This window comes from Hippoglossus hippoglossus, chromosome 24, assembly GCF_009819705.1.
Source record: "Hippoglossus hippoglossus isolate fHipHip1 chromosome 24, fHipHip1.pri, whole genome shotgun sequence".
Taxonomy (NCBI): Eukaryota; Metazoa; Chordata; class Actinopteri; order Pleuronectiformes; family Pleuronectidae; genus Hippoglossus; species Hippoglossus hippoglossus.
In genome coordinates, this window is record NC_047174.1 from 8,970,413 (window position 1) to 8,985,476 (window position 15,064).

At 42.4% G+C, this 15,064-nt stretch overlaps 2 protein-coding genes across 3 annotated transcripts; one reads left to right on the plus strand and one right to left on the minus strand.

Moving 5' to 3' along the window:
* Positions 1–620: 620 nt before the first annotated feature.
* On the minus strand, positions 621–9,604 carry acbd3 (acyl-Coenzyme A binding domain containing 3). Of its 2 annotated transcripts, none has more exons than XM_034579953.1 (8): positions 9,283–9,604; positions 7,304–7,445; positions 6,872–7,012; positions 6,521–6,679; positions 6,055–6,229; positions 5,452–5,695; positions 4,732–5,019; positions 621–3,165 (listed from the first exon to the last, which is right to left on the minus strand). In XM_034579953.1, the coding sequence occupies exons 1-8, from the start codon at positions 9,548–9,550 to the stop codon at positions 2,951–2,953; spliced, it is 1,632 nt and encodes a 543-aa protein (XP_034435844.1). In that variant the 5' UTR covers positions 9,551–9,604; the 3' UTR covers positions 621–2,950. The 2 variants fall into 2 exon arrangements, with proteins under 2 accessions (XP_034435844.1, XP_034435845.1); XM_034579954.1 differs by having other exon boundaries at positions 4,732–5,016; positions 9,283–9,596.
* Positions 9,605–13,354: 3,750 nt separating this feature from the next.
* Positions 13,355–15,028, plus strand: mixl1 (Mix paired-like homeobox). The gene is made up of 4 exons (XM_034579829.1): positions 13,355–13,481; positions 13,677–13,897; positions 14,084–14,210; positions 14,362–15,028. Exons 1-4 carry the CDS (start codon positions 13,385–13,387, stop codon positions 14,937–14,939), a joined length of 1,023 nt encoding a protein of 340 aa, XP_034435720.1. The 5' UTR covers positions 13,355–13,384; the 3' UTR covers positions 14,940–15,028.
* Positions 15,029–15,064: the final 36 nt, after the last annotated feature.

Here is a 15,064-nt window from a genome sequence, read left to right on the forward strand (position 1 = left end):
TTCAAACTTTCAGCTTCAAAATATTTTGTTTCAAACTACAATTACTATTTTTCAAATTGACAAAACAATTGGCAGTGACTTTGCTCCATATCCCTTTACTCAGAATATTGTGACATCCAACGTGCATCACGAGGGGAAATAAACCGAGGTGCATCCTCCTCCCACACATTAGTAACATCCGCAATATGTCCCCCTCTCAGCACAAAATTGTTTACAGGAAAGCAGCTTTAGGATGACAAACACACCACTGCTGGAAAAAGGGGAACAAGCCGAATGATGTTTTGCTGTTCATAAGTCATATTTGTTAACTCCCATTCCCAACAATGCCTCTTATTACTGCTCGTCTTCTTCTGAAACTACAATAAGTGTTCTTCTTCTCACCAACAAGGCCGGGAGCCAAGTGTTTGACATGGAGAAAGCAGAAAAGAAAACACAGACCGTGTGCATCTGAAATTATTATTAATCCACCCGTGCTTTTGATGCTATGATAGGATCAAATGTCTGTTTGGAGTCATCTCTGAAATTCAGTTTCCAGGCAGCAAATCATTGAAAGATTTAGGAACCAAAGACACAAAGCATCAAAATGTGATCATATTTAAATAATAAATAAAACACAAAGGTGAGTAAACTGTCCAGTTCTAGACATGAACATAAGTTTAATCAAGATTAAATATACGCCCCCAACTCAGAAGAGATCCAAACAAGTCAAAACAATACAAAAAAGATGAGCTTCTCTGTCATGTCAATAGAGCCTTAGCAGTTTTATACTTCCTGTGAATTTTGGACTTTCATTCAGGGTAAAATGCATACATCTCTCATTCACCATATTTTACAGTGCATTTATTCTCAAAACAATAGCCTCCCTCCACATCTAAAAACCCATACATAGTCATTTTGTAGAATTATTTACATACAAGGCTTGAACAAGTCGACTCAAACCTTTCGGTGAGCAATTAGAAACTTAAGAAGAAAAAAAGAAAGAGAAAACAAACATCGCACATCAGAAGATATGGGAACTTGCTTGAACTTTATGGCTTGGTTTGAGCCATAGGAAGTGACGTTACACAAATCACCCAACGGGCAGGAGGCGTGAGCGGCCTCCAATTAAATAATATGACAAAACCAAAAAGGACAGAGGAGGCATAACCGACTTGCAGGATACTCCACCTCTGCGTCTTTGAGGTTTGGTTGCGTACACACATAAAAATGAACAAACACAGCTCAAGAAGTGTTGCAAGTTGAAACCAAATGTCTCTGATGCCCAGTGAAGACTCCCCCCCGTCCCATTCAACAAGCAACGGTCAGATTCCCACAGTTGATAGAGCACTGCTCGTAATGCACCAGGTGGAAGGTACAGAAAAAAAACGTGCATATTAAATGTGAAACCAAACAGGGTGAATGTTAATTATGGCAGTAACAAAAAACAAATTAGAAAAGGAAAGTGGAATACATTTTGATGTCACAACCTAGTTAGTAAGCGACCACGTCACCCAAGACACAATTAGAAGTGTAATATCATCTTAGTTTATTTCACGACACAATGTCTGAGGTGACAAGTTGGAAACAAAACGGAACACCAGCACTGTGTTCTGTGTTGTGTTGTTATTCGAGTGCTGCAGAGACGTAACAACGTGTCATGACCTCCAAATCATTGAGTTTTTATTGTTAGATGTGTCACAGTACAGCCGCTCCCAACACGCAACACAAACAACTCCCAGCAATACAACATCTGTCTTAATACGCTGTCCTCTTTCTTTTGATTAATTAACGTCATATCCATGTGGTGTAACCATAAAAACAGGGACTCTCAACAAGAGAGCTTGAAGGTGGAAATAAAATTGAAATGGCATTACACAGAAAAATATTTCTAGGAGAAAACAATTTATTTTTAAATCTTTTAATCTGCATCACACACTGAGATGTTTGAGTTTAGAGCCACAGCCATACTTTAACCATGTGTTTGTTATGTTATACTCCCTCAATTAACACCCATGACTTCATTTGGAGCTTCTGCTAAATCCTGCGACGCCTTCTCGCCCGTCCTTCATAAATTCTGCCGGCAAACTCTAATCTAAAAAAGAAGAAAGCTACTCCTGATGCCCTGATGAAACTGTAGCAACAACTAAAAGGTGACATCTGCATGAGAATAGGCCAAGAAGAGCACTGCTTCCACAGAACATCCCCCTCAGGTCTTCATATATGCATGGTAACTAGGGAAGAGGATGACGGACTGCTTAAAAAACATGACGTGTGTGTACAGTTGTTTTTGTAAAGTGTTAGTAAGACTTGGCAAAGACCAGCAGCTCTCTGAGAAACAAAAAGTTATAGTGTCAGGCAGTACATGTTCAGTATAGTACGATTTTCAATTCAACATTGTCTGTGTTCTCGTGGGATAAACAGCCGCTGTTACTGCCAAACTAGAAATGTTTGGCTGGCACAGTCGCCTGGTGTTCGCTCCTGGTCATGAAAGCATCACTCAGGGGCAGAAGCAGCCACAAGGCCACGTTGGACAGTGTCGGGCTGGGGTGTTGACATGAGAGGAGCCCAGGGTGAAGAGCGGTAGAATACAACATGAGAGCCAGGTCTTACAGCTTGGTCTACGTGAGCGCAGCGAAGACAGGTGGTGAATATACAACAGGAATACACACTCCTCCTCCGTGGGCTCGATGTCAGGATCTAGCATGGGTGTATCTTGGGACACGCAGACACACACACACACACACACACACACAGTACAAACATAATAGTCGAATCTCCAGACTCGGGCTCCATATGTGCCTCTTTGTCTCCCTCTGGTGGTTTTGTCCAGAACATATCTGGTAGCACATTCTCCTTCACACACACGGGCTGCCATCGCACAAATCTCCACCAACACAGACACACTCTCACATACACATATAGATATACGGACATACACACTCCTTGGCTCCCCCTGTGTCTGTATTCAGGCTTATCTGGTGTAGTAGACTCTGTAGTAAACACTCTTGGAGCGCCAGAGTGAATAGGAGTTGTCAAACTTCAGTAGGTAGACTCCACGGCCGGGGTACTGGTGGCTGCCGGCGTACACCTCCTCATGACAGTCCCGCCGGTACACCGGCACAATCTCGTCCACCTGGGGCTTCCCTGCCTCCTTCTTTGCCTTCTCCTCCTCACTGGGAGGCTCTCCTGCGGGCACAAGAGCAACGTGTCAGGTCGAGTAACAAGGCAGGAAGGAAACATGACAAATGTGGCAAGTTTCATCTTTTTGAATGGCACAGACAAAAGGCAAAGAGTTTTCAGACATGAACTCAGGAAAATGTTCAGGAAATTTGGTCCAAACATTCTAGGGCAGTGCCTGTCACAAAAACACGTTCGCAACAACAGGGAAATGTCTAGAACATGAGGTGGCGCCTGGGTAGAACTTGCAGGAGGCAGGATAGAGTATATAAATCTCGTGTTTTTGTTTATAGCACATCAACATCGGCGTCTGCCTTATCACCAAAAGCTCTCGAATCTCGTGGTCTTCCCAAGTTTACATCTTCATCAGTTTCTTCCTCATGCATGGCACCTCTTTTTCATCCTCAGATATTTGTTTCCAGACATTTTCCTGCTGTATTCTCACATGATTTCACCAGACATTTTAGAATGGAGTTCAGTGCTAAAAACAGCATATAAATAATCAATACTAATGTCTCAATTCTGAGCACAAGAAAAACTATTAAGAAAATGTATCTGCATTATCTGAAGAATAATTGACTTTGAGCAAACACAAATTAATAATTGCATACTCAGGATTGTGGCACAAATATAAGACCATACAGCCGAACCATGGGCAGGACTTACACCACTGAAAGGAAGGACTGGCATATATGTGTAAACATAATTCAACCAACAATGCCAATTCTGCTGCACAATACTGCCTCATATCTTATCAATGTTTTATCACCATGCTCTGGATTCCCACATGAACCACAAACAGGAGCTCCTCTGCCCCTGGGAGAACCAATGGATGTTTAACAATGGTGTTGGCCAGTTGTGAAGATAAGATAAGCAGGAAAGAAAATCCATAAACCTGGTAAGTTTTTCCGTCTCTCCATAAGTTAATACATGCAACAGAAAGGAATGAATGAAACAGATGTTTTTGTTCTAATCAACGTGACTTGACATTTCATTAAATAGCATATATTCTTCTATTTAAGGAGAGCCAACACAACAATCATGAAACGTAAAACTAAGGTTGGTTGGGCACTGGTGCTAAATCAATACTTTTAAAACATGCAGTCATGCAAGCAGTCCAACACGGTGCATCCCTCTGCTTTCAAATTGTATTCCGTGCATTGTCAGGTGCTTTACTATGTTCGTCGTGTTCCTTCCTTTACACAATGGTTTTCAAACATTTGTCTGTAAATGTGGTCTAATGTTACGTGCTGCCAGAGCTATGTAGAGAGTGTGTTGCCAGAGTTACATGTTAAGTAGGCAGGTGTGGTGCTGTGTATGTTGCCCGTAAGCAGGGAAACCAAATCAGAACATAGCCCAGGCACTGATATCTGCATTGTGTAGGAACCTGATTTTCGTACCCTGCATAAAACGGACTCATGTTATGTAAAAGCACACGTTACAATTAAGAGTGTTTTCATTTCTAAAGACACATATCACCACAACAGGTTGGTTGACATTGCTGCCGTACTTGAGAGTGATTGTATCAGATACGCAGCAGCCTTATTTCACCCATGCCTCCGGCGCACATCTCACCTTCTTCATCCTCGTCCTCGTCACTGGACTCCGACACATGCACACTAACTGAAGCAGAGGCGGCGTCCGTCCACTCGAAGAAGACCCCAAAGCCGACGTCATAATAGTCCGTGGCAAACTCCCAGAAGAGGTAGGAGCCCTCCTCGTGGGTGGGGACCCGCACCGTCACCACCTCGCCGCGCCCCACCGTGATCACACTGTCTGCGTCCTGCCGTATTTTCTCCTTGAAGTCCTTGATCTGTGGCCGTGTCCACATGGAGGGAGCAGCTATGACCGGTGGGGAGTCAGCTGTGATCGTGGAACAAGAAACTTATTATCAGCTTTTTTACACTATGCATTCCTCCATCTTTGCTAAAGCATTTTGATAGATCACAGCCACAGTGGATGAATTTCCCTAAGGGTGCAAGCTTTGGAATAAAACTAAGGTCTTGTTTGTTCCAGGTGTGTGTGCTTACTATCGAGGATCTCAGGTTGGATGATACCTAAACCAGCAGACTATCATGTATCACTTGTTCTAGCTCTCCTCTTCCCTGGCCTCCAGGTCATATCAACAAGGTCACAGCAAGTAAGACTCAGGTTTCAAGTTTGGTGCAAAGGTTTGTTTGTAAGATAGAAAGATTTCTGCCCTGTAGCCATTAGCCGTACAACAAGGAAAAGTGTAGATTGCTTAGTTAACTCCAATGAGCATGTTTGTTGTAAACACAGCTACAGTCCACCAACCTAATAAAGGTCCGTTCTCTGAGACCTCCTCCGCCGGCTCAGGCTCTGGTTCCCGGTCCATGCTCTCAGAGTACGAGTCTGACTGGCCTCCATTGACCGTCGGGGTTTCCTCGCCGGCAGGTAAAGCTGCACACAACGGTCCCGCTGCTGAGGCGGGAACATGGTCACCGCTGTTGAAGTTGCTGGACTCCAGTGTCCCCTGCACAATCATATCAGCCTCCTGCTGCTGCTTCTGTAAGGCTGCCTGAGACAAGAGGAAGACAACACAGAGTCAAAACAGGGAAAAACCAAACTACAGACATATGTCAGAGCCAGAGCTAGCTAAACTGACAACTATTTGATAATATGTCATGCCCCACAAGCAAAGCCAAAACATGCACCATTTGAATGACTTCCGTTTCGAGGGGTCGCACTACTTTTGCTGCTACAGTTATTTAAAAGATTCTTGTGTATTTTAGATTCATCTATTTGTTTTCTTTTTCAAACTCGATAATAAGTTCTATATAGATATACACAAATATCAAACTGTGATTATTTTTAACAGAAAAGTTACCAATATTTCCAAAATCTAATGATCAAACAATATCCACAAACTCATCCTACCTGTTGCTGGGCCAGCTGCACCTGGTAGAGCTGCTGCATGTACTGCTGGTAGTGCTGCTCCTGGAGTTGACGGATGAGGCAGAGCTGCTGCTCTGTGCTGTTGGGGTACTGCTGGGCAGCATACTGTTGGAACTGCACTGCTGTCTGGGCATTCAGCGCTGCCATTATCTGTTGTCTGGGTAAAAAAAACAGAGCAGCTAAGTTAGAGAGGATGGAGATGCAGGAAATGGAGTGGAGGCAGTGGTGGACAACGGGAACTGTAGTTTTCTTTACATAGACAAGAAGAGATGTAGTAAATAGATTTTGGCATCTCTGGAACAGAGCTGAAAAGACATCACCCTGATAGATCTCAGTGTCAGAGGAGTGTGATGATCATGTAGAAGTAATGCTGAAGTCAAATCAATATATGCACGCCCACGCACATAAAGCAAATGCACATTAAGCAAACACACAGAGACACACATACTTCTGCTGCTCAATCCGTAGCCTCTCCTCCTCTGCCTGTCTCCTTTCCTCTTCCTCTCTCCTAAGCCTCTCCTCCTCCTCAAGCCTCCGTCTCTCCTCCTCCTGTCTTTGTTGCTCCCTCTCCTCCTCTTCTCTCCGCTGACGCTCCTCCTCCTCTTGCCTGTTGAGGAACAAAGACATGAAATTATAAAATGTATCAAATTAATTACAAACTATATATAACAAACATATATATATTTCCCCTGTCGCCTCCAGGATTTTCTAGCCTCATATAGGACAAACTGAATGTAAGTATATTTAGACACTGGAGCAGAGGGATCTCTCTCATGGGATCTGCAGCTGAACAAGTTACCTTTTCCTCTCCTGCTCCTCCCTCTCAATCTTGTGTGATGTGACGTAGGGAGAAAAGAGGTTACAGCATTTGTTAAGCAGCTTGACGAACTCCACCATGGCATCCTCCTTCTCCATGTTACCCAGGGCCGCCCACTCTTTCCTGCACACAGAGTCAAATGGAGGTGAGATCCTTGAAAGTGGTGCAGTAAAACAGGCTAAATTCCCTCCAAAGATTTACTAAATGTTAAATTCATTGGGACATAAGAAGCAACCATCAAGAGTTAAATGGACTGTATTAACAAACTACTGAATGAAAAGGCGTGTGTGTGAGTGGGTGTGTTTCCTGAAAAACAGGTTAATTGCTGGATTGTCCTCAGTAGTTCAAAGGTCACATGCACAGACACACACACACACACACACACACACGTATGCAGATGTATGCTGGAGTTACCTGCGGTCGTTTCCTAGGACATCAAAGAAGCCGACCTCCGGCGAAGCGTCAGGATTATAGGGGCCCAGTAACACCTGTTTGTGGAGCGCCACCAGCCGAAGCTTCTCCTCGTAGGTCGGGTGGAAAGCCTTGCCATCTTTATCTGAGCGGAGCAGAGTGGAAGTAACAAGTTAGCAGTGTTTTTAATGTCCTGCTGTGACAAGCATTTGTTAACACTACAATACACTTTTGTGTTTTCAACAGCAGTAGCATGTAGGCTATCGTATTTCCTGTTACTATAGAGTAGCGTACAGAACAACTGCACTGTTGATCAAGCTAAGTGGAGGCAAGAGGACTTGTGTGTACAAGTTAGGCAGGTAAATCGAATTGGACTAAAAAACACAAAGCACACATTTCTAACATACAGAGCGTTAACACAGTCATCAGATATGCTACACCGAAAAACAACAACACAAGGATTGTGTACAGTGTACAAAACACCTGACACATGTTCAGGATGCTTGCAAAGTAACCACTGACCAGAAATCACTTAGGGTGAGACACAGAGGTCTCATCTAGATAACGGTTATGCACTTTACTGGAGTATCCGCTCCAGCTCCCTCCATCCATCCTCTTCAATTAATACAACATGCTGCTGCTCAGCTTATCACAGGCACGAAAAAGGCAAGACCACATCGTAACAAAGGGCGACTATAACTGACCAAGCTTTTGGATTCATAGACTTACATTATGAAATTTTCTCCATAATTACCTGATTCTCTAACTTCTTTTAAAACCTTGAAAGTTGTATCTCTATTAAAAGCTTGTTTTTTTATGTTTGACAATGACTCTTATTTACCCTGACTAATCCTATTCTTGGCAACTTTCACAGAATATAACTGAAGCATCTTCAATCTCAAAAATAGTCATTATAAATGCTAATACATTATGCAATAATGTTTTTTCATGTTGTATTTTGAGCGTAGAATAGACTAGGCTGAGCGACTGGCCAAAAATTACATCAGGGTTTTGAATACATTCAAATCCGGACTAGTGACCTGAATTTTCATATCCATATTGATAATCATACCGATCTCACATTATTGTTTTTAAGTTCTTTATTAGTTTAAAGAGTGATTTTTGCTCCCGAGTGAAGGTTCTGATTTTAAACTCTTCTTTATGGGCAGACGATGATAAAAACTTGAAAACTCAAAGCATAAGCAATACATCACACTGAACTTTTGTTATATTGCTATTGATCCAAATCTAATTGCAGTACTTATTGATATTGTTGTATTGCCTGGGCCCTGGAGTGGACACTGTGCAAGTTGTGACAGTGATGCCAAAGCCTCTTGGTAAAAGACTTCCACACTGAAAGGATCTTCAGGTTTGACTTCACTCAGAGCACGACGAATTCCTTCAGGTGACCGTGTGTTTCCTGCTGGAGTAGTGGCAGCGTGGGAGTGGTGCTGCTGCTGCTGGTGATTAGCACTGGAAACGCAGCTCAGTGAACTGGTCATCAGGAGTTTAGAGACAGGTTTCATCCACAGACATGTTTCCTTCAACACAGCCGCTAACCGGCAGGCTTCCTACTTCCGCCACAACCGCAACAACAGGGCGTGTTTTCCCAAATTAAAACAGACCAAGAGTCGTACTTCATTGCTCCTACAGCAGCTAGCTAGTTGAGCAGCATACGACAAGTTTACTCCCAAAGGAAAAGGAGGCACCATAACGCAAACAGCACATTTAACACGTCTCCAGGTCAAACCCTCGTATGAACGGAAGCGTTTGACCCTTTAACAGCCACGGAACACAGCTAGTTAGCCTCTCGTTAGCCGTGGAGCTAATGTACCGTTGGGGCTGACAGCGGCAGCCCCGGCGGTGACAGCTAGCAGCTAAAGTTAGCATCCTGCTAACCTCAGCCAGCGGACCGGCTCGTCTGGTTGTTTTGTTCTTTTAACCATTCGATCTGCGTTATTGTGACGAAAATATAAAAGTACCTTTGAAGAATTTCAGCGCCATTCCGTAGAGCTCCAGTAGAGGAAAGCCCCATTTCCCCTCTATCGCGGATTTGCCAGTCTCTCCATCTTCGCCCCCAGCGGCTCCCGGCGTATCGGGCTCGGGCTCCGCGGGTTCGGGCTCCGGCTGCTCCACCTGGCCCTGCTCGCCCTCCGGGTCCGGACTGAGGGTGAGGCCGTCGATGGAGACCTCGAGCCGGCTGGAAGGAGCATTGTCGAGGTCGCCGCTCTGAACCTCGGTCGCCATCATGCAGACTGTCAGCTGAAGCGGCCACGTACCTACTTCCGCTCAGACCGACCGGAAGTTCCGGGAGAATTTTTTTTCCCTTAGATGTAAATAATGATGACGCGCTCAACGATCCCAGGAATATTTTTATTTTAAACTCCTCAGACTGAAGCTTTTACACATTTTGTTGTATATTTTATTGTACTCGATTGATGCAAGAAGTTTTCCGTTTATTTAATTTTTTTTATTTTACACTTTTATTTTGATTAAATGTTACTATTACTACACATGTAAAATGTAAAAATAATAATCAATTTTATAATGGATGTCATGTTCACTTTACTGCTGAATAATTGTTTGTTTGTACCTAAACTAATAATGTGCTTTTCTACAATAAACAGAATCCAAAAATAAGGCGATATAAAAACATTATATAAGAAAATTTAAGAATCCACAAAAAATGTCGTGTTTGATATTATCAGAAGAAATAAGCCAAAAATAATAACAAATAGATAATAAAGTCAAAACAAAAAAATATATATATTCCGTTTCAGGCAATGTGACAACAAAATTGATTATTAAAAATCCCACAGTCTTTGAACATACTTAATCTTGCAGCAACAACAACGGCAACAACAACATTGATATTGTGAAAAAGATTATAATTTGCTTTAAAACATATCTAATTTAGCCATTCTGGTGATGGGTGGATTGCTGCTCTTTTCTATGAGTATTTTAGAGTTAAAAAGATATGAGCACTACGACCGAAACATGTAAAGAAAAAATGCATCTGTGTCACATTATAACATATAATGTTATTGTTAAAACATAAGTTAAATCTTAAAACTCTTTACATTATTACGTGATAACTTTTCATGTTAGAAAATTAAAAGTTTTGTGTTTTAACATTAACTCACATTCTAACGACACACTGATGTTTTTCTTTTTTTCTTTTTCCAACATGGCAGAAATACACATCTGTACGAGACATGTTTTTGAATTAAATGAGCAATAAGAATCCATTAAATTGAATTATTAATTAAAATATTTTGCAGCTAAAAACTTCTCAGTGCTTACATTTTCTAAATGACCTCAAACATCACATCCTGGCATTTCTTTAAGGACATTTCTTGCAATGCTGGTGCCAGTGTATCTGCCCAAAGCTAACACTGATTGTTGATGTATCAGGCCAAAAAGCATCAGTCCAGCTGAAATATGAATATGCGATATAGCAGCAGTATCCACGATCTTGTCCTCAAGAGACGAGTACACAAAACAACAACAATCATCACACTGAAATTCTCCTTATCATTTTTATCAGTAAACAATAAATGTACTGTCAAATCGTAAAAACGTCCCTCAAATACACGACGACTGAACTGATAACAAAAGATAGCTCAGATTTTCACATATCCCTGCAACCTTGTAAGGATAATTTTCCTGTCTGTCTGCAGGTTAAATGTATAGTGGTCAGGTCAAACTGTGGGTTCAATAGTGGTCACCCTTTCAAGGTGTGAAGGTGCTTTTGTTTGTGTCTTCAGAGGCAGCGGTCTACTGGAAATGGCCAGTGGAAATCCCAAAGTGTTTCTCCTGTTTGATGTTTTAAAAAGTGCAGTCTGTTTACAATCTATCAGCAGTAATCAACTTAGAACTGTGTCCTTTTAATCTAATTAAAATGTCAAATCTCTATCCCTGGCTGTCAAACTGAAAATTATTAGCACATGCAAACAATAGAAGCAAAAGTGCATCAGCATTTTCCTGCATTCACACTGCTGAGATGATCTTTTTCACTGGAATCATAATCTGGTTTTATTGCCAAGCAGGTTGGACTTTTCTGTGGATCCCTAGTAAGCACTAGGGACTGGATTGTGCAAAAATCCAGCTCCATGACTGGACTGCTTTGTGGTCACAGATGAAAACTTTGCTCCGTCTATTCCAGGATCTGCAGGTAACTCTGAGAAAACCTGTCACTGAACATCACAAAAGAAAGATCAGGAACTTCAACAGCCTGATTTTAGCATAGCAATCTGGTCTGTGCACACAGGCAATACCCAATTAGGGTCCTCAGACAAAGCAACTGTGAACGGCTTTGCCAACAGTCACATCCTACCTGAACAACGCTGTATGTGTCAAAGTGCAGAGATGGATGAGTGCCGTCGTGGATGTGAAACGATACAATGGCGCTTGAGTCATTTTCCCACAGAGATCTACATGAAAGTTACCAGAGAAAACCATTGTAGTTCAATGCAACAAGAGTAAGAATTGTTTAAGACTCAAGCAAGAGCTGTATCCAATAAATCCTACGAAGAGGGATGTGGTAAAGAGCCTGGCAGTCATTTATATTGTATTGCAGTATTCAAGTCACACCCAAAGCAATTATATATGAAGCACAAACTGTAATGAGTTATTACCCAAGTACGTACACAAATCACTGGGGAGAACCATCTTGGATTATGGATAAATGGGTGTGACCACAACAGCACATTCCTTCAAATCCTGTCCAAATATTTGGCAGCAAATTAGTCTGTCTGTGTTGTTATCTGTCCTCTTGGCTCGATCCCCCTCTGAACCTCTGAATGAAGGTGAGCCGTGCGACAACAAGTGACCACTCCTGGGTACTTTCGAACTGGGGTTTGTGTATTGAGATCCACTTTGTTGCCACTGAAAGGAGACAGGAAGTGTCATTTCTTATATAGGTTACTGTAGATAAGTGTTGAGGGGCAAGCGTCAGAAGACTTAGAAAACATAATTTATATTCTTTGACATCTGGGCCTAAAGAAAATAAAAGATACAACTGTGTAAGAACATGCCTGGTTGCAAAATCTGTGTATATTTCAGATTGCACACATTTCTATTAAAAAAAGAAAATACATTTAGTGTCTTCTTGCTATATCTATTAAATTGATATATATTTCTACACACACACACACACATATATAAACGAAAGATATTCCCATATATTTCAACATGCTCTATAACAGTTGTATGTATGAAGACATATAAGGAGATGTGTATGCTCTATAAAGGTTGTATACATAATGACAAATATGGAGATGTTTTCATGTTCTATAACAGTTACATATGACATATAAAGACATTTTCATGCTCTATAGCTTGTGTAGGCCTATATCATGACATGACTCAACCTTTATAGAGCATGAGAGATCTCTATATCTATCATTACATATAGAATTGTTCATATTAGTGAATATAGCTATATTGATTGTATGTTGCTTATTTCTTAATTTTGTATATATACACACATTGTACATAGAATGACTTATCTATATACATTACATCACTATTATATAACTCTCTATATATTTTAGAGCATGAAATAGCTCAGTGAAATGCCCCCTGTGAAAATATATAGGAATATGTTTGTGTAATCTAAAATTGGATCAAGTATTAAATATATATATATACAGCTTGTAGTTTTTCATCTCTGTTCTGTTATCACCAAACAACAAACCACAGTCGGTGTGCGCCTCTAACCTGTGGAGGAAATGGCAGTTTGCGACGCTCCCTCTTTGAAGGCTACAGGTCCATCATTGCTTCATCCATTCCAAAGCGGATAAATGTTTTCACTGCCGATGTGTATTGAACATGCAGATTCCATTAAAACCCCTTTAAAGCGACCTGCCACCGCTCCACCACCCAGGTGTGATGCCTTCACACCTCCGCCTCGCGGCAGACGTCTGAAGTTGCTGCACGGCCGCTGCAGTGCCAGCCGCCACTGATGGCCTCCCCATTCACACATCCTCACAGCATCACCTTTGATCGCGAGGGGGATTTAACCCCGACCAGCGCACATGCTCTCAAACTCAGTCAGCCGCCGGGAGAGAAACGTACAGGATCATGTCTGCAGTTCATGGGAATATGCGCGTCGGGGATCTCAATCATTTCCAGATGTTTCACGAAGGGCCTCTGCAGATGAACAACATGGTGAACACAGGTTAGCACATGAACTTGTCCCCGCTTTCACCTCCTGTGTTAGAAGATCTACAAGTACCTTCTCCGATTCATGGTCACGGAGAAAATAGCAGAGTTAGTGCCGTTTCTGTGCGTAAATTACGCAGAAGTCCGGCACCACTTTCCTTTGACTCCTTCGTCCTCTGATAACTAAACAGATTTTGTGTTTTCATTTCAGATTATGGAGCCACAGATGTGACAAACTACTACAACTCAGCAAACTCGGCACCCAGGCCGGATAAATGCGTGGCCATACTGACGCACCGGAGGAAGAGGACTAACTTTACGCAGCAGCAAATCGAGGTGCTGGAGAAGGTTTACTCAGACACCAAGTATCCTGACATCTACCTGCGGGAGAGACTGGAGGCTCTGACCGGGCTACCGGAGTCCAGGATTCAGGTAATGATCCAAATTCCTAATTATGATCAACTGATTTTACACCAGTAAGGAAGGGATAAGATTAACAGTCACTGTGGGAAAATGCTTTATATTTCGACATCTTAAATGGTCTTAAATTGTGTCAGATTTAAGGAGTCGTAAAATGATTAAATTAGTGATTAAATGACTTTCCCTCTCAAATTCCAGGTGTGGTTTCAGAACAGAAGAGCTAAGTCTCGTCGCCAGGTTGGCTCATCAGTGTCCATGAAGGTTTCCAATCCACCAGCAGCTGGGCCCTTTAGCCAAATCCAGAGCAGGATGGGTCCTGAGAAAGGTAATTATTAGTCTTACTCAAGTATTCCTGTTCAGTTGTAGTGTGGCTCCACAAAAATACTTTCACTCCACAAATGTGTTATTTGTTACTGAAATACCCTTAATTTGACTTAAAATCACCTAAAATTCACCTATTTGGTTTTGTCTTTCAGTTTATGACAACAATCAAAGTGCAGAGCCACACAGGATTGGTGGTTTTGGATTAGAGGACAGTTTCAGACCCTCAATGCACCAGAACAGTGAGGACCCACACCGGACAGGTCTACCCACCAAACCCAGCAGCTACGAACACACATCCGGCTCCTGCATCTACGAGAAGGAGGGAGCCGGTGTGAAGCCCGACCAGATGCAGCGTCACGAGCTGAGCGTCAACGTCCCGTGTTGTAACATCCACCTTTACCCGAAGGAGAGCGAGCATCCCCCCAGGATCGAGGCCAACTTGGCAGACAACCAGGGGCCACAGGTTCTGGTGGAATATGACAATTTCCCTCCAAACAAAACCATTGGACCAGAGATGAAAGTTGTGATCCCACCCCTCCCGACCCACAGTAACTTCAGCAGGTCGTCACCCAAGGATAACGGATGCCAGCTCCAGTATCCACATGTGAGGGCCACAGGCGACAGGTTCAGCCATTTCTCCCCGATCCACCCCGCCGAGGCTCAGGACTTCACCGACTCAGACTCTGACTGGGAAAATGAGGCCATGGCTGGGTTCGGTGGATTTATGTGATCTACCACAATTTAATTAAAAGAAGCTTCATGTATCATAAGAGCTGATTTTAAGAGATCTACATGTATCATAAGAGGCTGTTTGCATTAAAGGAAAATAAGTATTTATTGTAAAATAGTAATAAC

What these genes read in the sequence shown, in the direction of transcription:
- acbd3 (XM_034579953.1), bottom strand. Translation starts at nt 9,550, where the DNA reads ATGATGGCGACCGAGGTTCAGAGCGGCGACCTCGACAATGCTCCTTCC. An exon ending in GTCCTAGGAAACGACCGCAG is followed by an intron (nt 7,013 to 7,303) that starts GTAACTCCAGCA and finishes CTCTGTGTGCAG; the next exon opens with GAAAGAGTGGGCGGCCCTGG. An exon ending in TGCAGCTGGCCCAGCAACAG is followed by an intron (nt 5,696 to 6,054) that starts GTAGGATGAGTT and finishes CTCTTGTCTCAG; the next exon opens with GCAGCCTTACAGAAGCAGCA.
- mixl1 (XM_034579829.1), top strand. Translation starts at nt 13,385, where the DNA reads ATGTCTGCAGTTCATGGGAATATGCGCGTCGGGGATCTCAATCATTTC. An exon ending in TACCGGAGTCCAGGATTCAG is followed by an intron (nt 13,898 to 14,083) that starts GTAATGATCCAA and finishes CTCAAATTCCAG; the next exon opens with GTGTGGTTTCAGAACAGAAG. An exon ending in CAGGATGGGTCCTGAGAAAG is followed by an intron (nt 14,211 to 14,361) that starts GTAATTATTAGT and finishes TTTGTCTTTCAG; the next exon opens with TTTATGACAACAATCAAAGT.